Raw genomic sequence first — 14,138 nt, 5'->3', positions numbered from 1 at the left:
AAGAAAAAAAAATGCATGTTGTTACCTACTAAAATGTAAGATAACTTCCACTTTATAAAATATTGAAGCCTTCTAGGTACTTAAGTCAATGTATCGCATTTATTCGTCTTAATCATGCCTCATTTCTATTATTGTATTAAATAAATAAGTACCTATCCATTAACTTGTACACTGTATGCACTGTTTAATTGGGTACTTACTCGAGTAAAAATTATTGCTAAATTTATTAGTCAGTAACATCTTGTTTTTATCTTGGCAAATACTTGGTGCATTACTTATTCTTGTAACATAAAACTAGATAAAACCCAATGTAATATTGTATAATATTATAATCTAATATTCTATGCTCTCATTCTTTAGCCTGCGGTGGGAGCATGTCCAATAGTGGACAGGCTAGACAGTTTGCGTAGAACAGCGCCATCTACCGTAAATACCGTTCAACTATTTCGCATCTTTATTGACTAATTGATATGATAGGCCATGTAACTCTAGTAGGTTCGGATAGATGGCGTTGATCCCGAAATATATTAATATTAGTTCCTTTTTTTAACACGGTGTCGCTAGTCTTAAGATTGTGTGATCTGTACAACTTTACTTTCACTTTCATTATTATACCTCTCGAACGATGGTCATCTTTTTAATCTCCTCAACTTCATCCTGGAAAACCTATTTTCTAATTAACACACACAAACAGCTGTATATTGCGGGGCTGCTGGACTAGATACGCCGGGATGGGTTAATGAAGCCCCGCAATGCATTGCTACTCGGAGGGTTTGACTCTAACGTGAAAAGTGTGGAATCTTTGGTGCGGGGGGACAGGCAGATGAGGACATATTATTAGTAAAGACCATCATTAGCGGGAAAACGTCCACTGTTGAACAAAGGCCTCCTCTTTAGAACGTCACTTACGTCACAATGAACGACAAGTCGCCAAGTGGTTTGGTTTTGTGGAGTTGAAAAGTACCTAGGTCATACTATTGATGCTCTTTAGAGTACTGTCGCAATTATAACAAACATCGGAGCTGTCAAAGTGGTCATAATATAACCGTGACGTACCAGTTTCTTCGAGCAGCTGCATACAGTAGAACTCGTCGGGTTCCACGCCGCGCGCCCGCGCCGCCGCGTGCGCGCGCGCCGGGATTGTGAACCGCGGGAACGCGAACATGGCGGCCTGTGTTAAAAAAACAAACAATAAAATTTTAGCTTTGCTGTCAACGAACGATCCAACGTTGTCTCGCGATAAATATACGCGTAAGCCATTTTGGAATGGCAGGTAGTATTTGCTTACAAAAAGTATCATAGCTTCAATCATGCGGGATTTACACTCTCGCCTCGTGTCTCGCCTCGAGCCTCGTCTCCTTTCTCGGCCCGCGGCTCGCGTGATCGATGGTAAATGAGCTTCCTGTTTATGCCGGCTGTACACACTCGCCTCTCGCCTCTCGCCGAGAGTCTTGGGCGAGAAGCTCTCGACGAATGCACACCATGTACACACTCGTACACGTCATTTGAACAGAGGATATCGGCCACGATGGACCTGGAAACTGCTGCTGCCGTTTGTCTTTGTGCTGTTAGTTATTATCATTACTAAGCGGGCAACTAAATGAACGAGTGTGTACATGCTTGGTCTCGTTTACCTCGCGAGAGCGGACGAGACCCTTTGACTCGGCCGCAAAAAACCGACACGCGGCCGAGGCGAACCGAGGCGAGAACCGAGCGGGCGAGACAAGGCGAGAGCATCATGTACACACTCGTTCTCGGTCAGTCTCGGGGTGTCTCGGCGAGTGTGTACAGCCGGCATTACACTCGGGGCGAGTTTAAGTTGTCTTTAAGCTTGCTTACAACCTGCGCAGCACAAGGTTCAAACTCGAATGAAGCAAGAGCGCAAATGTAAACACCAGTTCGTCGCGAGGTCCTTTGACTCGTGCCCAAAAACCGCTCCGGACGCGAGTGCTGCCAAGGGTAAAACAAGGCGCGAGGCAAGGCGCGCGTGTCTGGTCACACACTCATTGACCTTTAGAATCGATCTCCATTATTTCCCATCTGTAACTGACCTCGATAGGGTTGCAGGAGAAGGTGGGGATGTCGTTGAGCGCTCTGTGTGCTGCGGCGGCGCGCTCGCGCAGCGCGCGCTGGATCACGTCGCGCTCAAGAGAGAACTGCGAGTACGACGGCTCGCCCGGCGCCGGCGGCTTCACCTGACAACAATCATTATCATTTTCTTTAATTTTATTTAGTTACCGGCTTAGGCTAATTTAGGGTAGGATATTTTATTCCAAGTGCCCTATTCACGTTATTTGGACAGTTGACATTCCTCCACAGTTCGGTTTACTTGCAATTTGTACCCTGTACTTTTAAGTTTTATAATGAACCTCGCTCAGCGGTGTCCCTGAATAGTTTTAACAAGGGGGCTTTCAAAATCTCTTTCTCTTCCTACTACTTCTACGTTGTCGCCTCCTGGTCGCGAGTGTCTACTTACCACTAAGTCACTTACATGTTCGTTTATAAAGGTTTTAAATTGAGCTTACGATGCAGTCGAGCGCACACTGCCCCAGTAGGCTGGGGCAATGCGCCCGCGCGCGCGCATCTTCAAACGCCGCGCGTGCTTGCGGCGCGAGCCGCGGGATGTCCACCAGCGCTGCGCGCGCGCCGCACTCCGCCGCCCAGCCTTTGGACGCTGTCATGAAGCTCGCCAGCTCCAACGTGTCATACGGAGGACCCATAGAGTGTATCACCTGGAAACCGAATGACCGTTAGCTGGTGACGCGACCGGTAGCGTGGCTTTTGCATTCTTCTTAGCAAAGTTGGTTTTTCCAAGAGCGCTGGAAATGTGAAAAAAACATTAAATTTAAAAAATCAAAAACCCGACTGCCTTAAAAACTAAAAGGAAGAAAATAAGTCTTGTGGTCTAGAACTCTGTCAAGAAGCTCATTTAAGGTTCAACAGTCGGGACCCATTACCAAGATTTTTTGAGCTGGTTACGATTTGAATGGGTCCCGACTGTTGAACCTTAAATGAGCTTCTTGACAGAGTTCTAGACCACAAGACTTATTTTCTTCCTTTTAGTTTTTAAGGCAGTCGGGTTTTTTGATTTTTTAAATTTAATGTTTTTTATTTTATACTTTTTTGATATTTCTGTGAAAATAGTAGATTAAAAGTATTATAGCCCATATATATTTAGAATGGGCTAATTATTAGCTTTCATTTGAATCCCATATTGTTACAATACAAATTTTTTTTTTTTTATTCCTTCGCCATATTTTTTTTGCAGACGCCATATTGAAATATTATATACCCTATGTCACTCCGACAGTTATGACGAATCCAATGATACCTCATATGTTACAATCCGTCCAGCCGTTTAGGCTGCAGCGAGGACCAAAGAAATGGACATACATACCCACATACATACATACATACATACATACGCTCGAAAAACATAACCCTCCTTCGGGCAGTCGGGTAAAAAAGGAATTGGAAAACAGACTTTCAGGGTCTACTGACCGACACAATACGAATAAGCATTTTGATTTTGATAATTTAGTGGACAACATAGATTGATTTCAAATGTAGATTGTGCGTCAACGTGAGTGAATGTGTTTAAAATTGAGTAGAGTACGGGAGGAAATTCTGCAAACACTGAAGTTAGTTACTGTGGAGTCCTGTCCTGTGCAGACCGACCTTCTTGAAAGACACGAAGGGCTTGTCCACGAGGTTTTCCTGGTATACCTCGTCGGCCAGCAGAAACAGCCGATGCTCATGCGCGAAGCGAACCACCTCCTCCATGTTCTCGCGACTCAATACCTGCGTCAGAGACAGGTCTCATTTCCTGATTACCGCTTAGAATAGGTCGAGACACGAAACATCTGATTCAAGCTTAATATCGGCTGATAGCTTCGATGACTGAGAGCCTATTTCACCACTCGTGGATAAATTTTATTTGACAGGTAAATGTGATGCCGTCTCCGTCTATTCGGACAAAACAAACCGAGACGGCATCACAGATATCTTGTCACAAAATTAATCAATTAATAGTGAAATAGGGGTAAGTCTCATGTAAAATGTGGATAAAATGTTGATGGTAAATGCTGGTCCGATGTATTAGCGGCAGTAGCGTGTCGCACCTGTCCCGTGGGGTTCCCCGGGTTGATGAGGACAAGCGCGCGCACGGCGTGGGTGTCGCTGGCGGCCCTGTATGCGCTTTGCAGCGCGCGCGGCGGCAGCGCCCAGCCCGCGCGCTCGTCCAGCAGGTACGGCGCCGCCGACACGCCCAGCTCCGCCAGCGCGCACGAGAACACCGGGTACTGCGGCACCGGGATCATCACCGCTGCAACAGCGCACACCACCGTGAGACATGCCTTCTGGACAGGCTCCTCTCCTCAGTTCTAATTCTATTACGCAAGGAAACTCTTCGAGTGACATGAGCTTTGTTATGAGGCTCATTGTAAGCGACCACATCTCAGTTCCTTGGACATGAATATGCTGCGTAGCTTCCCGAATGCTGCCCAATTTCTTTCTTGAAGTTGGACCTGCCTAACTAAACTACTTACTTGTGCCACGTCACGTAAAAATAACCTGTGAATGTAGCTGGCAAAATATCATTTATTGTTGCGTTTTAAGGGGAAGCCTTTGTGCCTGGATTTAGAATCAACCGATCCCATCTCTTTCCATAGGTGTCATAAAAGGCGAGTAGGTGATTTGATGTGTAACTATAAACTCCGGATACCAGCACTGAAGGGCACCACACTACTTTCTCAAGTATTCATCACGAAGTTTCATTACCAAGTCTGACCTGACGACCACAACAAGTGAGTCGTGTCTCACCTGGCGGCTTCCCGTGCAGCGGCGCGGCCAGCAGCTGCAGCACGGCGCAGATGAGGTCGGTGGCGCCGGCGCCGAGGTACACGTGGTCGGGCGAGGCCGCCACGCCGTCGCGCGCGCGCAGCCAGCGCGCTGCGTGCCGCCGCACCAGCGCCAGCCCCGCCGGCGGCGAGTACGCGCCCACTGAGCCCGCGCTACAAACACCTTCATTTAACTCACGATTCGTTGGCGACATACTCGTATTAAAGTTTGTAAATTTCACTCTCCTGTGGCCCGGCGGAAGACCAGTGCTGGTTTTCAACCAGCGATATGCTGAGCCGGGACCTTTTTATAGCGGCAACATTTCTTATTGTTATTTTTACTAATTATGTGTCATTGCTGTTATACATAAATTATTTTCTTTCTTTCTTTCTTTAATGAGTACCTAGCACATTGGCGAGCATTGGGTCGATTCTAGGGTAGGCAATTGGTACTTGGCGCTACAGCAGCGCGTCCTCAGCACTAACGCTACCTACCCTGCTATACTCAATGCACGCTATAGCCTATGGTCGCAAACTTTTACAAATTGGAGTTCAATACACAAAAGGATAAAACATAAAGCATACCACAAAAAAGGTCTGACAAATAAACATTAGTTTGATGTAGTTAGGGTACTCACGTGCAATCTCCGAGGATCTCCCTGACGCGTTCCTTCACGTCTTCCGGGATGTCGGGACTGGACATCAGCTGAGGACATGCAGCCAGGGCCTGCACCTGCAAAGAAATATATAATTTAATAAATACAGCCTTAATTTTCCTTTCCCGAGAGTCCAGACCTATCACTATATTTGAGAGAATAAATGATCCACAGCCGCAAGAATTTCTGAATTTCATTTATTGTCGCTACACTCTTGACAAATTGGTCGTGGTCGTTGGTTGGAGACCAGTACTGAAACTTAATAATGATTTTCTTTGGAAAATAGTATGGTGATTTCCTCTTGGCTTCCACGTCGTAGTGCTGGCGTTGAGTTTATATGCAATACAGAGTGCTGCTGCCCACTCTGATATAAGTTACCTTAGTTGCCTTTTAGATATGACACGGGTCCTAAAACCAGGCACGGCACAGACTATAAGTACTTAATTATAATAGATGATAAATAGTGAACCAACCTGTCGGATGAAGGTGATGGGTTGCTGGCCCAACGCGTGGCAATCACCGATGTTGGCGAAGACCACGCGGCTGAAGGGCTTCTGCACCCCCTGGAGCATGGAAACATCATTAGACAATTACAACGCTCGGGTCTGAGGATTTGGCGGTCCGATTACTAGGTGTTGCTCACAAGGCTTCTGTTTGCTGATGGCATTTCGTTTTCCACGCACGTGCGCTAACCAGCTAGCGAATGAAACGCGAGTGATCGTTGACGGCTGTTGCTACAGGCGAGTGCACGGCGCCTGCGCCCCGCATCGCCCCGTGTGCGAGAGTCAAACATTTTACAGCCGACGGAACTGATTGGCGTACCGGGGTGGAAGCTTTCCATAATTAATTTAACTATGATTTCTTTGGCAAGCTGTATGGAATGTTAACATGACAATAGGAGCATAAAGATTCCACCATGGTTCATGTATCAGTTTGTTAGCCTGTACAGCATAGTGGAACAAGCAATCGGCATGTTGCCCACATACTGAGCAAGGTTTCTGTTCAAAGCTTGCCGAACTGTGAGAGAGCACTCTTAAAGTAGGTTTCATGTAATAAATTACATCAACGAGGTTGAGATTGACCGCTCACGCAGTAACCTGCTGTAACTCTACGTTTAATAAAACCTCAGCTCAACACTCAATAGCAAATCCCATCCCACCCCGGCCGGGACGGCCCGCCGGCCGGGCGCCGCTGCACGCTCCTAATCTAACCTAGACGTAACTCGACACCTCTCATTTGTGACGCAAATTAGGGCGTCGAGATACCTTTGTTCTAAGTGAGCTGCTTAATTGATGTAACGGCTCTAATAGCCAACGGCAAGGTGTTTTTTTAGGAATTTGAGATTTTTTCACAGTTTATCTTTACTCTACAGACATCTTTTGCGACTAAAATTAAGAATTGCTAGCTTATACCTGCGGTTTTGCGCGCGTAAAGGCGATCAGGCATTTGGTTGTTTGACCTACTGAGCTATATGACCTGATTAGGTCAAGCAGTGACATATGTACTATTGAAACAAAACGCTGGCTGCGCCCGCGGCAATATTTCAGGGCTACGTGTCGCCCACCGGAGGGGGAGGAGCGCACCGGAGGGGGGAGGGGCGCACAAACAGCGCAATAAATCAGCCTTATAGCCAACAACTAACATAACTTACGCACTCGCGAATCGCACAGCCGCGTGGGGCGGCTGCGCCATTCAACCTATTTACAACTAGGCCGCACATTACAAATTTCTAATGGGATCGTGACGTTTAGTATTCTGTAGTCTCTGCCTGCCGACATACCTCGAAGTATATGCATGTTGAAGTGGCAATGAGTATGCCACATCGCTCGAAGAACAGATAACCGTTGAGGGAGAAAAGTCTCCGAGTGTCGACCACGAACCGGAATACGAAGCGTTGGCAGGCCTCCCACCAGGTGGACGAATGATATCACGAGAGTTGTGGGAAACCTATACTCGTAGATACAAGTGGCGAGTTGTCGTTTATTTTGGCATTCAGATTAGAACAATAAAACATATAGGGGTTAGGGGTCTGTTTTATTTAAATCATTTGTTTTAGTGTTTAGTTTTAGTTGTTTTTTGTCTTTATTTGTTTGTTTTATATGCAGGTATTTTAAGTTTAGTTTAGTTTTATTTTAATTCGATTGCTATTTACTCTTTTCTTTTTCATGTAGGTAAATAAAACACTCTGTTTGGATGTATTTTTAATGCACCATCAGCCAAATAAGTGGTCTATCAATTTTTAAACAAGTTCATATCAAATGAATATGTCGCTAAAGTCGAACTTTCAAGTTGACAGGCACGTCTATTGGCATTATTTGTTTTATGAAATGCAAACGATTATCAACTTTAGCGTGCTAGACCACATATTTAGCTGATGGATGGTACATTATGAAGACGAAGTTTGCTGATTTGAGATCATTTCGTGACTTTATATCGTGACATGCGTCTTAAAAAAACATCTTCTCAGTCGTAGGACGTCCACTGTTGGACATGGACTTCCCCCATTAGACCTCCGATTGTTTCGGTTGGAAGCGGCCTGCATCCATCGTGAAACCCACCGTGTCCATGTCTTTGGTGATCCGCGGTCTCCATTCGAGAACTTTTCGGCCTGAAGGCCATCTGTTCTCCGTGCAACAAGTGCATGGCCTGCTCATTGCCACTTCAACGAGCTAATTCGCTTGGCTATGGCGTTGAGCCGCGTTCTTCTACGTATTCTTATTTATGTCCATGTTGTCAGGAATAAATGTTTTTTTCTTTCTGTCTGTTAAACATGCGTTGAATAAAGTGGACTGAGGCAGCCGCCGCGGCTGTGGCGCTGTCGAAAATATGTTTTTATTGCCCCTCTCAGTCGCAATGGCCGCAACTTCTTCCGCTATCTGGAACGGCGCGAGATAATGCTCCTAGTTAGATCGTATAGTCGGACGCGTGACGAATTGACAATAACAGCCGCGAATCGGCTAGAAGAGATCGAAAATAACAAACCAGACTATACAATGTGTTCAAACCTTCACAAATAAGTAACTTTATTGTCATTTCGGCCTATATTCCCACTGTAGAGCATAGGGCTCTTAGAATTAGAGAGCTTGGGTCGTAGTTCCCACGCGGGCCTAGTGCGGATTAGGAATTTCACACACACACACACTTCTTGCTTGCTTTACAGGTTTGTGCAGGTTTTCTCACGTTGTTTTCCTTCACCGTAACGCTTGTGGTATATGGAAACACTATTACGTGAAAGATACCTTAATCACCTCATGTGATTCATTAATGCTCTTTGAATAGCGGCGAGGCGACTAAGAGAAATATTTTTTCATAATTTCATTTAGTTGCTTTATCTGCATGTTACGAGTAATCCATACTAATATTATAAATGTGAAAGTGTATGTGTTTGTATGTTTGTCTGTCTTTCGCGTTGAAACGGAGCGACGGATCGACTTGATTTTTGGCATAGAGATAGTTTATGGGCCAGAGAGTGACATAGGCTACTTTTTATCCCAGAAAAATGCACAGTTCCCGAGGGAACAGCGCGCGATAGATAACCGAACTCCACGCGGACGAAGCCGCGGGCAAAAGCCAAGGGTGGATCCACCGCTGTGGGCACGATGGGCATGCCCACAACCCTAATAGACTTGTGACAACACATTTCCAAAAATTGTTCATGAGCAAGGGGCGGAATTGACAAGATTTCATTTTTTTGAACACCTGTAAATTACTACAGGAATCGAAAGTTTTGCCTCCTGAACATGGGAAAATATTTATTATAATTTATTTCTCCATAATTAAAAAAATATATATATTTTTTATATACTTATCTGAATTTGCCAACACAGCTCCCACATAATAGATTATGTTTCCTTTGCCTTTTTCACCAGAAACGTCTACGTCAGATTTACGTTGGATTTACGTGATCTTTTTTTTAAATAGAGACTAGACAAAAGTAATGGATCTATTGTTTTGTTTGTTTGTTTTGGAGTTATGCCCTTTTAGAATAAGCACATCTTAAAAAAAAATGTAATAAAATAATTACTAATCGAAGCGAAATTTGAAAAATATCAGCGTCTTTCTCTTTCCAAACAGAATAAAGAGAAAGAATCGAATTATAGTCTAAGAAATATGAAATCTTGTCAATTTGCACAGCAAAAATCAAATGTCAAGAGGGATTGACCATTGTTATTTTATCGACTATTCCACACAAAAACACACAAACATCACGCCTGTGTTCCCAAATGGGGCAGAGCACCCGAAAACGTTACCGCTTCGGAGCCACTTTTAGCAATTTTAGGTTTTAAGTTTGACAAAAACGGTACAATAGCACAGAATAAGTAATGACAGGTTGCTAGCCTTGCCGTTGCTTTTGCCAAAAGCTAGTATAATAATACTTTCAGAAAATTACAGTTTACTGGTACACATAGTCTACAAGCTAACCCACGGATAATCAGACGGACATGGCGAGACTATAAAGGTTCATTGTCAAAGCTACGGAACCCTAAAAGGAGTTTCGAACGTAATAACGTGATTTATTCCACAAATTATCCAAAGTAATGGTTCTCAATCACCAAATACGGAATATCGAACAGGTAGCAAACGAGTACACCCCCGAGTACCCTCCACCCGATTGATAAGAAAATAAACCCTATAACATATTAACTAAAAGAACCATTACCCTAATGGGGTGCATTCGAGGGTTAAAAAGGTTACCGAAGGTACGAGTGGAGGGTGCACCCTCAAATATAAAGCAATGAAATCCTTTAGCTAATGCATACAAATGTTTTCCCGATACGTTTATTTCTATAATTCGTACCTTTTGGAGTTCCTTTTCGATCTGTATGGCGCGCTCGACGATGGGTCCGTGTACAGCATACGACACGCCCAGCAGGTTCGGGTTTATGGTGTCACTCGGGGACCCTGGCTTCTGCTTCATATTGCTATCGCTGTCCACTGCTTGCATGTCTACGCTATGTCAAGTCACAAGTGTAGCGAACACTCAAAACATTTCAATATATTGGCAGCGCACGCTCGCATTGTTATAGGTATATTTTCTAACTTATTATCACAACGAATCGTAATTTATTTTGCAGTGTACTGAATTCTATACTCAATTGGTTGCACGTAGGAGCTAGTACGGCGTGCGACTAGAGGATGTTGTAGTTAATTCCCCTGGTATCTAATGGGCGGTGATTCCCTGCAGTTTTCCTGTGGTGAGATAACCGGTGGGTCACGACTTTTGAGACTTTAATTGGTGAGTAGGTATGATGTGGTCCATACTCGGTCTCAAGGCCGTGTGATACGGAGGGAAGTACCTTCACTATGATTATGTTAGAGTCGGCTTGTATCCTGTCTACAAAATATCATTCTTTTTAGTTCGTCAGTCTATCAGAAAATATTGGTCACGATTTTTTTTTTGTTGTCATCATCATCATCATGGCAGCCGAAAGACGTCCACTGCTGGCCATAGGCCTCCCCCGAGGCTCTCCACTCAGACCGCCGGTCTTGTGCTTTCCGCATCCCCCGCGATCCCGCGATCTTAACCAGGTCGTCGCTCCATCTTATTTGAGGCCTACCGACAGCTCATGTCCCAGTCCGCGGACGCCATTCGAGAACCTTCTGACCCCATCGGCCATCAGTCCTGCGAGCAATGTTCCCCGCTCACTGCCACTACAATTTCGCAATTCTTTGGGCTAAGTCGGTAACCTTAGGTCTACTGCGGATATCATAATTTCTGATTATATCCCGCAGAGAAACCCCACGCATAGCCCTCTCCATAGACCTCTGTGTGATTGTCCTCATGAGGCCCATCATTAGCGCCCACTTCTCATCACTGGCAACACATACCCAACAAACAATTTGGCGATAAATATAAAGCAAATAGTAGCTTTGAGTCTTATAATAGCTTTATAAGGTCTACAGTAATAGTTTTTGGTGTCACTATGGGGCTAATTGAATACATTAGTCAACTGACGATAGTAAAGTGATTTAATAGAAATTAGAAAAATATAATAGCTCGAAGCTGTAAAGTGGTGCTATAAGTTATCACGTTATAGATTGTAGTTGCAGCTATAGAGTGATCTTATCACTGAGTGCTCTTTTGGAGTGTCTACTAACGCGTCTTAACGCTATCGCTCTGTAAGAGTGTTATGTTTACCTTCTAGTGCTAAATGTCGCCTTAAGTGTTAAATAAGCCGTAGGAAAATCCTAAAGCTACATAAAGGTTATAATGGCAATTCTAATAACTCCCAATGAGAGAGTGATATAATGGAGTTAGTGTACCCCGTTTAAACACTGTGTAGCTGTTTTAGCGTTTATGGTGCTATAAAAGAAATTGAAAGTACAGCTCTTTAAGAGCTTCAAGTTCTTTAAGAACGTTTGTGTGAACGTTACTTACTCTTTAAGCCCGTTTAAGATGATTCATATGTAAGAGGCCCTATTATATGACCAAAAGCTGTTTAACATGATTACTTGAAGCTAAAAGTTGGAAATTAGGTTTCGATACATCTTTTTTAACTCATACAGAACTAAACTCCATTGAAAGGTGTTAATAATCATTTTAAGTGTTTAAAACCGCTGCTATATCCTTATTATCGATGCAATAGAGATATCGGAATGATTGAGGGTTAGAGATAATAACGCCATTTTTGTTTACAAATAATAACCTTAAAATTCCAGACACATCATGGAAACTAAGTTCAATTTACTGTAATATAGTCTTCAAAAATATAAGATCTAGTGACTTTAGTACTCCCATTTGAAAACCTAACCCGTTAAATTAACAATTCGAAAAAAAAAAATTACCGTAGTATTTTTACTGTCTAAAATTTTAATCAAAACGTATAAATTTCTAAGGCGCTTGAAAATTGAGATGTAAAATATCATATATAATAACAGAAAACTTACAACCGCAATAGTTTTTCACGTATCTACATAAAAATAATTGATATTAAAATCACGCATTTACCGTTTCTAATGTCTTTCCCGTCGCCATTACAATATTATAGCACACAGCACTCGTGTTTTGTTATTAATGACACATGTTTATTTCCAGATAGAAATATTTCTATAAAATTGAATACAAAAGAGTACACTATCACGCAAAGAGTTTGTTTTCATCACTGTAGCTTTTTTGTTGCGCTTTAAGTGATATAAGAAAACATTCTACAGGTTTCATAGAACCCTTGGCACAAGTAACGGATATTGTGGCTCTTTATTATCTCCTTTATCGAAAGAGTTTGTTTTCACCACTGTAGCTTTTTTGTTACGCTTTAAATGATATAAGAAAACATTCTACAGGTTTCATAGCACCCTTGGCACAAGTTACGGCTGTTGTGGCTCTTTATTATCTCCTTTGGTAATATGCGTCGCTACTGTAGTACTATTATACCACTTGTTTACTACTATTGGAGTTAATTCCTTCTACTAAAGAGCCTCTAAGTGATAACGTCTGTGCCAAAATCGGACTATAAGAGAGTTATAGCGTGCTATATCTCTAATTTTTAGGTCGTGCTAGAGCTATACGATTTTAAAAGAACTAATAAACGGCGGTTATAGAGCTTATTCTTATCGCCAAATGTTAGTTGGGTAGTGATTAAAGTTTAAGAGGGGCTCCCATACAGTATTTTTTTTGACTTTTTTTGCTAATGTATCGAATCGAGTGTGCGAATCCGACTCGCACTTAGCCGGTTTTTATGATCTAGGTGAATGTAATTTTTGATCGAATTATCGTTTGGTATAAGGCTAGATTCTTAAAAGAAATTTTTCGTTCGTCAGTACTGGAGAGTCGTACTGGAGAAGTATTTTTTGCCTATATTAAATGATATTATAACGGATAACTCACGTCTTAAACCGAGTTTAGCTCGTCATGTTTCGGGCTATTTCGTAGCCCTTCCTCTCAGGAGCACGCGACTCGGCGGCTGCCGCAACACGCACACACCCCGGCCAGCCCCGCCCGGCAGCCGCCGAGTCGCGTGCTCCTGAGAGGAAGGGCTACGAAATAGCCCGAAACATGTCGAGCTAAACTCAGTTTAAGACGTGAGTTATCCGTTATAATATCATTTAATATGAGTGAGTCTCACGGTAGTTTCATATTTTTTTGCCAATTAAACAAAAAATGGTGAAGATATGCACGATGAGATGATGCAATTTTAACGCGATGTCAGTTTTGCACCTGTCTCTCCGCTCAGCTTCTTAAAATTCACTCTAGGTACACTTTAATTTTCAACCATTCGGCATACATGGAAACACGACCGTAGCTAATAAGCGTATAAATTATGTTTTATTATTACAAGCCTCGAGCTTAGTCTCGAGACCAATCATTCATCTAAGGCTACTGCCTTAGAACTACTGTTCCCAAACTTATTTTTCTCGTGGACCACTTTCAAAATTTTACTGGTTTCGGTGGACCCCCTGCTGCTACATTTCTACCACATTCTTAAAGTCGCCAAAAAATAAAAATTGTGTCGCTTCTGAGTTCTGTCCAGTCGCTTGCCCTATTAAAATATTATCTGCTTAGTTAGGTACTTAAAACAATGTAGGTAGGCCCTTATAAAAACTATGCTTACATTTTGGCTCTTTACTATCAAAAGCAGATAAATTTTCGTGGACCCCCATTAACATCTTATGGACCCCCATTTTTTGTTCACGCCTACGTAGACCC

General features: G+C 43.1%; 1 protein-coding gene across 1 annotated transcript; it reads right to left on the bottom strand.

Annotated features, from left to right (window-relative positions):
- Positions 1-853: 853 nt before the first annotated feature.
- LOC141430084 (alanine aminotransferase 1-like) lies at positions 854-10,488 on the bottom strand. The gene is made up of 9 exons (XM_074090625.1): positions 10,293-10,488; positions 5,968-6,057; positions 5,477-5,571; positions 4,822-5,012; positions 4,122-4,324; positions 3,679-3,801; positions 2,526-2,732; positions 2,052-2,195; positions 854-1,171 (listed from the first exon to the last, which is right to left on the bottom strand). The coding sequence occupies exons 1-9, from the start codon at positions 10,437-10,439 to the stop codon at positions 965-967; spliced, it is 1,407 nt and encodes a 468-aa protein (XP_073946726.1). The 5' UTR covers positions 10,440-10,488; the 3' UTR covers positions 854-964.
- Between the last annotated feature and the right edge of the window lie 3,650 nt (positions 10,489-14,138).

Source organism: Choristoneura fumiferana, chromosome 8 (genome assembly GCF_025370935.1).
Source record: "Choristoneura fumiferana chromosome 8, NRCan_CFum_1, whole genome shotgun sequence".
NCBI lineage: Eukaryota > Metazoa > Arthropoda > Insecta > Lepidoptera > Tortricidae > Choristoneura > Choristoneura fumiferana.
Note: the sequence above shows the minus strand (reverse complement) of the source record. Positions and strands in the feature narration are given on the sequence as shown.